General features: G+C 42.6%; 1 protein-coding gene, 1 long non-coding RNA gene and 1 pseudogene across 2 annotated transcripts in view; 1 reads left to right on the top strand and 2 right to left on the bottom strand.

Annotated features, from left to right (window-relative positions):
• The window catches only part of LOC135532989 (uncharacterized), a 46,404-nt gene that overhangs the window by 16,194 nt on the left and 21,661 nt on the right, over positions 1–8,549 (top strand). The window contains 1 exon segment of the mRNA XM_064960400.1: positions 3,496–3,678. Within this exon segment, the coding sequence (XP_064816472.1) occupies positions 3,496–3,678 (183 nt within the window).
• LOC135532990 (heme oxygenase-like) overlaps positions 5,510–8,549 on the bottom strand; it is a 6,491-nt pseudogene continuing 3,451 nt past the window's right edge.
• LOC135532993 (uncharacterized) overlaps positions 8,468–8,549 on the bottom strand; it is a 1,414-nt gene continuing 1,332 nt past the window's right edge. Inside the window, exon 2 of the long non-coding RNA XR_010454425.1 lies at positions 8,468–8,549. This exon is cut by the window's right edge and continues 473 nt beyond it. This is a non-coding gene — a long non-coding RNA (uncharacterized LOC135532993).

The following is an 8,549-nucleotide window of genomic DNA, read 5'->3' as shown; positions in this document are numbered from 1 at the left end:
ACATGTATTCTCTGCTTAACAGCAGGCATCTTTATTCCTAAAGGCTCATAATTCTAGATACACACATATTAGAATCATTAAATATGTGAAAGTCTTATATTTTGTGTTCATAATTAATCATCTGTCTGAAATGAAAACCAGCACATGTAAATCCATGTAATCCAAACTAATGTGTTGTGTACTTCTATATGACATATGCAAATGTATTAGAATAAATCAAGAATACGAAAAGACTGTCTTACCATCGTTTTCACGTGCTCAGCTAATAAGCGAACAAACAAAAAGTATGCTTATAGCAGAATAAAATACTTTTAGGTTCAATTGTATACACACATTGTATACACACATTTGAGCAAAATGTTTGAAAAGCCCTTCATAAATAAGTTCTCATTTTGAGTGAAACTATCCTGTAGACATGACATTTTTTTTAAATTCAGAACAGTCTTCTTGGTAACATTAGGAATTAGAATACTGGAATGGTATTGAACCTTATGATGAGTCAAGTTGGTCAGGGAGTTGGTTAACTTAGGATAAAAGCGTCTGCCAAATTTCATATACAGCTCTGGAAGAAACCACTGCAAAATGATCAGTTACTCTGGTTGTACTATTTATAGGTATGTGTTTGGGTAAAATTTACATTTTTGGTTTATTCTATAAACTACTGACAACATCCAAATTCCAAATAAAAATATTGTCATTTAGTGCATTTATTTGCAGAAAATGGACAGGTCATGGGTTCAGGTCTGGAGATTGGAGACCCTGTCCATGACAGGGTCTTGATCTGGTGGTCCTCCATCCACACCTTTATTGACCTGGCTGTGTGGCATGAAGCATTGTCCTACTGGAAACACCAATCCTCAGAGTTGGGGAACATTGTCAGAGCAGAAGGAAGCAAGGTTTCGTCCAGGACAACCTTGTATGTGGCTTGATTCATGCGTCCTTCACAAAGACACATCTGCCCGATTCCAGCCTGCTGAAACACCCCCAGATCATCACTGATCCTCCACCAAATTTCACAGTGGGTGCGAGACACTGTGGCTTGTAGGTCTCTCCAGGTCTCACACCCACTGTGACATTTGGTGGAGGAATATCTGCGCCAGGAGTGGCATAAAGTCACCCAACATCAATGTGAAAGACTGGTGTGAGAGTATGCTAAATATTACAAAGCTGTGATTGAAAATCAGGGTTATTCCACCAAATATTGATTTCAAACCTTCCTAAGTTAAAACATTAGCATTGTGTTGTTTAAAAATGAATAAACTTATTTTCTTAGCATTATTCGAGGTCTGACAACAACTGCATATTTTTTGGCTATTTTGACCCATTGTCATTTTCTGCAAATAAATGCTCTAAATTACATTTTTATTTGGAATTTGGGAGAACTGTTGTCGGTAGTTTATATAATTAAACGAAAAATGTTAATTTTACCCAAACACATACCTATAAATAGTAAAACCAGAGAAACTGATCATTTGCAGTGGTTTCTTAATACTTTCCAGAGCTGTATATTACCTCTGCCTATCCTGACCAAGATGGCTGCCGTGTTTGCCCAATTATGGAAATTTGAGGGTTTATTGACACATGTGCTCCTGCTACACCCCCTAGTGGACATTCTGTGTCTCCTTGACCTGCAGCCATTCCCCCAGTTCTCTCCCTCTCCCTCTTCTTCTCTCTCTCTCTGTGTGATTGTGTGGTTGGGGACAGGTGTGCTGGAGTCGGAGCAGTTCCCCACCAGCTGCAACCCGTTCCATAATCAAGACCTCTACAGATACTCAATCCTGCCACTTCCACTCTGTCAGATCATAATCTCCATTCATTTTGCCGCTCTGACTCTGGTTCCTGTCTCCTGTTCCACATTTCACCACCCTGCTACCCTGCTACCCTGTTCTGAATTCAACTCATCATCCCTCCCTTGGATTCCCCTCCGGACCTGTTTACCCTGTCCCAACCCAGCTCACTCCAACTTCAGCCTCCACATCGGGTTTCCTACAACTCATCCAAACTTCCCTGGATCTGCACATCTCTCCCTGTGTTGCAATAAATATCTTGGTTCATTCATCCCTGTTTCCTGGTCTGAGTCTGCTCTGGGTTCTCCTGTGCTGCTCCGCTTAATGTTTGACAATGCCCCTCTAGTAATTCAATAGGCTCTCTATGGGGTTACAGCGGCCCGCAGAACACATGGCAAATTCAATTGTATGATGACAAAAACGTCGCTTGACATTGAGCGCCATCAAGTGACGTCACTGTGTAAAACACCTCAATATTAGTTTATGAAGACAAATCACTTCATCACCTATATCTGGCGTTGTGGCTTACACATCTCTCCCCATTTTGTTTGACTACATAGGAAGTGATAAATAACAGGTCAAACGTAGCCCTTCATATCCCTTATACGTTTGTATGAGTTCAAATGAATGGCCAGTTAGAGCTCTGCTCACTGGTTCCAGAGTGAATGATAACCTATCCTACAGAGAAGCTCATCAGAGAGTTCCTGACCCTTCAGGGGCAGGCAGCACTGTCAACCTACATCACTGTCAATCACATGAGGGGATGGATCATCTTCAATGTTCAGAAAGCCTTCCTGAAAAAGTGAGAGCGACCTCAAGGTCCACAGGCAGTCAACCTGTCCAACACTTTCCAGTTTAGCCAATAACGAAGCTAAATACATGGCCAAAATACGATAAGCCTCTTTGCTGAATATATGACACAAAGTGACTGATATGCGTTCTGTGTTTCATTTGTAGATTTCAGGAAGAGAGAGGGGAGAAAGCCCTGCCTCGTTGAGCTGGTAAGAAATATACTTCACTTTATAAAGATCCATAATAGCCTGATCAAAATGACATTGTCAGGTGTGTCAGGTGTTCAACATTTACATTTACATTTAAGTCATTTAGCAGACGCTCTTATCCAGAGCGACTTACAAACATGAGTTGTAAATGCTTTCATTCGTATAAACATTTGCCACTGCTAATATGAAACTCAATATTCCACTAAATTCAAACTCACAGACAGACATTGAAGGTGAGGAGTCGGCACAGGCTCGTTAACATCAAGCAGGTTGTTTGGAGAGAGCTCAATGAGGAACGATGCCTGTCTCTCCGGTCTACTGGAAAGGAATGACCAGCTTCTCTTTATCCCTTTTTGTGACTATGTTCAGTGTAATACTGTCGTAATAGAGGCATGCTGTGTGTTTCATAAGAAATACATGCAGTGCATTCAGAAAGTAATCATATCCCTTGACTTATTCCACATTTTGTTGTGTTAAAGCCCGAAATTCTAAATTGATTAAATTGCTGTTTTTTCACCCATCTACACACAATACTCCATAATGAAGTCAAAACAGGATTGTAGACATTTTTGCAAATTTATTGAAAATGTAATATTTAAATATCTTATTATAGACTGCTGTTTTAACCTCTATCAATAGTCATAAGAGGAGCATTTAGAGATCCCATGGAAAAGAGAGAAATACATGTTAAGTTCATTGTGGAGCAGCAGCAGCTCTTCATTGACGACGCAGAGAAACATGCCCAACCTGACAACAGGTCAGAGGAGATGCTCCAGGTGGAGATTCCACAGGAAGTCAGGGAGGTTGTGGAGAGCCTGGTGGACATGGCAGCAGGAAGAGACAGCACAAGGGATATCGTCCAAAGAGCCCTCACTGAGATCGGGACCAAGGTGACGAGCTGCCTCCAAGACCTTCTCGAAGCAGGCCGTGGTGCTCAGTTAAACCATCAGGACATTATCTCCCAGGTAATTCTTCAAGTGAATTACAAACTCTTTCGGAACTGACTTTCTCTGAAGGTCAAAGGTCACCCCTCTTTTGAAGGATGCAGAAGCTCTCCTATGGTCCTTGTTATGGGCTAGGCCACGGGGGGGGCAGCTGGTCAACACTCTTCAGCAGGCCACAGACCACTAGGAGGTGGTGAAGAGGGCTAAACCAAGGCCGTATACCTTTTAAAGGGTTAATACATTGTGTTATGATAAACTGTAAGGGTCTCCTCTTCAGGACCTCTCTGTGTGTGTGTTAACCTGTTTTGAGTGTTGTGACCTTCAGACACTATCAGAAGGTGTCTACGTTCAGACTCCTCCTGTCTGGGTCCCACCGTGGTTATCTGGTTGTCCGACAACACAAGGCTGTCACAGACCTGATGAAACCAGCCACCTGTCAGAAGATGCTTACACTCGTTCACCTTGTCATGACCCTGTACTTGTGATGAAAGGTCAAGGTTTGGTCCAACCCACTTCTGAGCTTTTAATTGCTTATAAGATGGTTACTGCTGTCAGGGGAGGTTAGATTTAGGAGGACTGGGAGAGGCTATATGAGTTACAGGATGTCTTAAGACATTTTGCAGAACTTGGGGAGAAACTATCATATACTGTTATATTGTACTCCGTACCAACTTCTGCCTAGAAATTTTATTACTAAAGGAGTATTTTTTAATGCTTAAACAACGAGTCTGTGTTTCCTTTCCATTACTAATGTATGTTATATAGACCTGATCATTTGTTGAAGAAATTTACCAACAGTGGCCACGAATATCATGGAGAACCTGGAGGAGATATTGGAGGAGAGCACTTGGACTGGGATCAAAGATCTTCAACCTCTACGTGGTTTGCCTTGTAGCTCTGTGGATTGCTAAGAGTCTACCTCATCGGTTTGCTGCTAACAAGGAGGAGGGACTTATTACCCAGAGTATGATGGAGAACCATGCTCTAAGTTCTTGTTCAAAGAAGACATAGAGCTGAAGAAGCAAGGTAAAAGCAACGCTGCTGTGTCAGACTCTGAGCCACTGACCTCTAGCTCGGCACCTGACCAAGGAGACATTAGAGCAGAAACACAGCAGAATGAGGAAGTCAGTGACCCTTTCCCCCGGAATCAGAACCCTCCCAAGCTGTTGTTTCAGACTGGCATTTAGACCTGGAGCCCATCCTACCACAGAACTATCTACAGCTGGTATAGGAGGCTGAGGGTAGAGAAGCACCTCGTTCTGATGCCACCAGCACCACATTCCAGACCATCAAAGAAGATGACCAGCCTTCTCAGTCTTCGAGGACTGCGCTGGACAGGAAGTGGAGCATGACAAACCAAAGAAGATGACCAGCCTTCTCAGTCTTCGAGGACAGCTCTGGACAGGAAGTGGAGCATGACAAGCCAAAGAAGATGACCAGCCTTCTCAGTCTTCGAGGACTGCACTGGAGCATGACAAACCAAAGAAGATGACCAGCCTTCTCAGTCTTCGAGGACTGCGCTGGACAGGAAGTGGAGCATGACAAACCAAAGAAGATGAGGAGGATTCGCAACAGCTTCAGAAGGAAATGTAATGAAGGGGCTTCTAAAGCCTATTACCACCACAAGACTCGTATACTAGAAGAGAATTCTAACAGCCTGACATTGTTATGTAATTTGTCTGTTATTATTTGGGAAATAGAATGATGGGATTTGGGCCTTAGCATTTCTGATTAGAAACCCCACAAGACTCCTACTAGAACAGAACAGCCTGATATGTTTATTTTTCTATTTTATTGTTGTTCTCTTCATTTAGAAGTATATTCATTTAACTTTTTTATGTACACTGATTGAGATAAAACTACATGTTCAATCTACATTGTTACTCTGTGGTTGGATGTTGATAGAGGAAAGGATTTTAAATAATGTAGACGATGAAGAAATTATCTGTGCATTTTATACCCCACATGGTAGACTCTTTTTATAAAAAATGTACAAATATATACAATATATACAAATATTTTTGTTGAACAAATTTTACAAACAGTATAACTGACTTTACAAAAATGGATTTTCGACAGGTAGAAATATTACAGTAGCAATGGCTAAATCCTGAGATTGTAAATGAAAAAGGATAGATTTCATTTTGCTCTCATTTTCACAGTGACATTGATAAATGATTCAGAAATTTCACAAAATGTTCAGGAGTACTAGTCTATTTCTAGTGTACTAGGGATTTTATACTGGTGGACATTGAGTCAGTACTGCCAGTCAGACACATGGACATGTATCAATATCATACACATCCTAACTCATAGTTTAATGTGGCTACATACAACACAGAAACTATAAGAATTTATATTACTAAGTTATTACTTACTTCTGTACAGTATTTCGTTTTTTTAACAACTTTTAAAACTATTTAGGATCAACAACATTATAAAATATGGGGTCCTTCATCCTCTTTAAAGTACAAAAATACTCCCAACATCATCTAGGTGTCAGGTAATCTTCTGTTATGGACGGATACAACTTTGATGAAAACACTTCTTTACAACTTTAAAAAGCATAGATTCCCATGCCAACCGTTGCCAGGGCGACACAGATCCCCAGCACCATTCTGAAGAGGGGTGATGCGTTGACCAGACTGGTCTGGATCTGAAGGGATCTCGCCGTCAGTTTCTCTCCTGAGAAAAGAGGAAAGGAGGAATTATTAGTATTATCTAACACACTAACTGCATAAGTACTAAATATCACCGTCATCATATTCAGTCGTGTGTGTGTGTGCGTACGCGTGGTGTCTGTGTGTGCGTGCGTGTGTTCGCACATGCATGTGCCTATGCGCGCGTGTGTGTGTCTGTGTGTGTGCGTAACTTACCATCAGCCTCTTTGGAATGTGTCGACATGTGTCTTGTGCATCTATTTCTGGTTGTCGTATGTATGAGCTCACTTTCCTCTCTGTCACAGACACCATCTTCTGAAGATCGTCAAAGACCTGCATCACAGACAGAGGCAAGACAACATCAGTCAAAAGTCAGTCGTCTTATGTACGAAGAGCCAAGAAGCTCATTAAAAAAAAAAACTAAATGGCACTCACTTAGCTTATAGTTGAACACCAACCCTAATATCTAACCTTATATCACCCCTAAACCACGGCTATCCCGTTTCTCTATTCCTCGTCACCCCCCATCTCCCCAACCCAACCCATCCTCCACTCCTCTCCTCCTCCACTCTCTCTCCTCCATCCCTCTCCTCCATCCTCCATCCTCCTCCTCCCTCCATCCTCCTCTCCTCCTCCATCCTCCTCTCCTCCTCACCTGGATGTTCAACTCGAAGGCTCTGACAGCCTCCTCCAGCATTCCTTTCCTCTCCTCCTCCTCCAGCTCTATGCTGTTCATTCTACTCCTGTACAGCTGTTTGAACAGGTTGGGGCTGCTCACGCCCGGGAAGGAAAAGAACGACAGACCCTCGCCACCCTTCAGCCCCAGAGACTTCTGGGTAATGCGGCCAAGGACTTGTCCGCCAGATAGGTCGCCGAGGTAGCGGGTGTACGCGTGGGCCACTAGGTACTCAGGGTTGTCTTTGCCGATCTGTGGAGGGAAGGAGAGAAGGAGAGAGAGAGTCAGTACAGTCATTGGTGTGAATGCACTATAAACCCATTCCAAGTAACCCATTTTTTACAATTTTCATTATCTCAACTTCTAACGTTTGGCTGAATTTACATTGATTTTTAAAACCTCATTTGCCCCCTTCATGGTTACATAAGGCAGGGTTTCCTAAACTCGGTCTTGGGTCTCATTTTGGGTGCACGTTTAGTTTTTTACCCTAGCACTAAACAGATGATTTAAATAATCAAAGGTTGATGATGAGGTAGTTATTTGAATCAGCTGTGGGTGCTGGGGCAAAAACTAAAATGTGCACCCAGAGGAGGCCCCTGGACCGAGTTTGGGAAACCCTGTTATAAAGCATTATGGTACGATTCAACTTCCACAGACCAGTCCAGTTTAATACACACCTGTCTGAGTCTATGGGCATATATTTTAGTGGCAGCCGGTACAACAATCTTCTCTCTCCAGTCCTGCCCATAGAAATGCTCCAGGTCTCTCTCCACTGACTCCAGCCGTGCTAGTTCCAGGGGGAAGTATATAGGCGCGACACTCGGGTGGTTGGAGTTATTGTCCAGAGCTTCCTCGAGTGCTTGATAGATCTCATAGAGGGAGCACAGGAGAAGCTGAGGAAAGGAGACAAGGAAAGGATATAAACTAGGGTTAGTCTCAATACTTCCATTATACACAAAATACAGTACCTTGACCCACAACAGTTGATAGCAGCACATGATAGAATGATGGAGCGTGATGATGCATGGCGCTCCAGCTCGAAAAATGTTGCATGTCCACACGGAACATTCGGATGAACTGATGGGAATTACAGTGTAGATAAGGAATCACAAGACTAATTGCGTTGTACTTGCTAGTATCTCCATTTACTAACATGCAGCAGAGGTTTAAACAGAGAGATGAATCTTTGCCTTTGTTAATGATATGTTACTGATTGATTACCTTGTACTGTGTCAGACTGACGTTTCCTCTCTGGTAGGCCAGCATCAGCTCAGTGTTCTCTGCTCTGACATGGCTGTCCTTGGTCACAGCCTTAATCTGCTCAGACAGATCACTGTGGGAGAGAGAGAGGAAAACACATGAACACCTGTATTCAACCTGTAAAGTTACAGCATTACTGTACTGTTCACACACAGATAGAGAGAGAGAGAGAGAGAGAGAGAGAGAGAGAGAGGTAGAGAGAGAGAGAGAGGAAAACACAT

Source organism: Oncorhynchus masou, unplaced genomic scaffold, assembly GCF_036934945.1.
Source record: "Oncorhynchus masou masou isolate Uvic2021 unplaced genomic scaffold, UVic_Omas_1.1 unplaced_scaffold_2144, whole genome shotgun sequence".
NCBI classification, from domain to species: Eukaryota; Metazoa; Chordata; class Actinopteri; order Salmoniformes; family Salmonidae; genus Oncorhynchus; species Oncorhynchus masou.
Note: the sequence above shows the minus strand (reverse complement) of the source record. Positions and strands in the feature narration are given on the sequence as shown.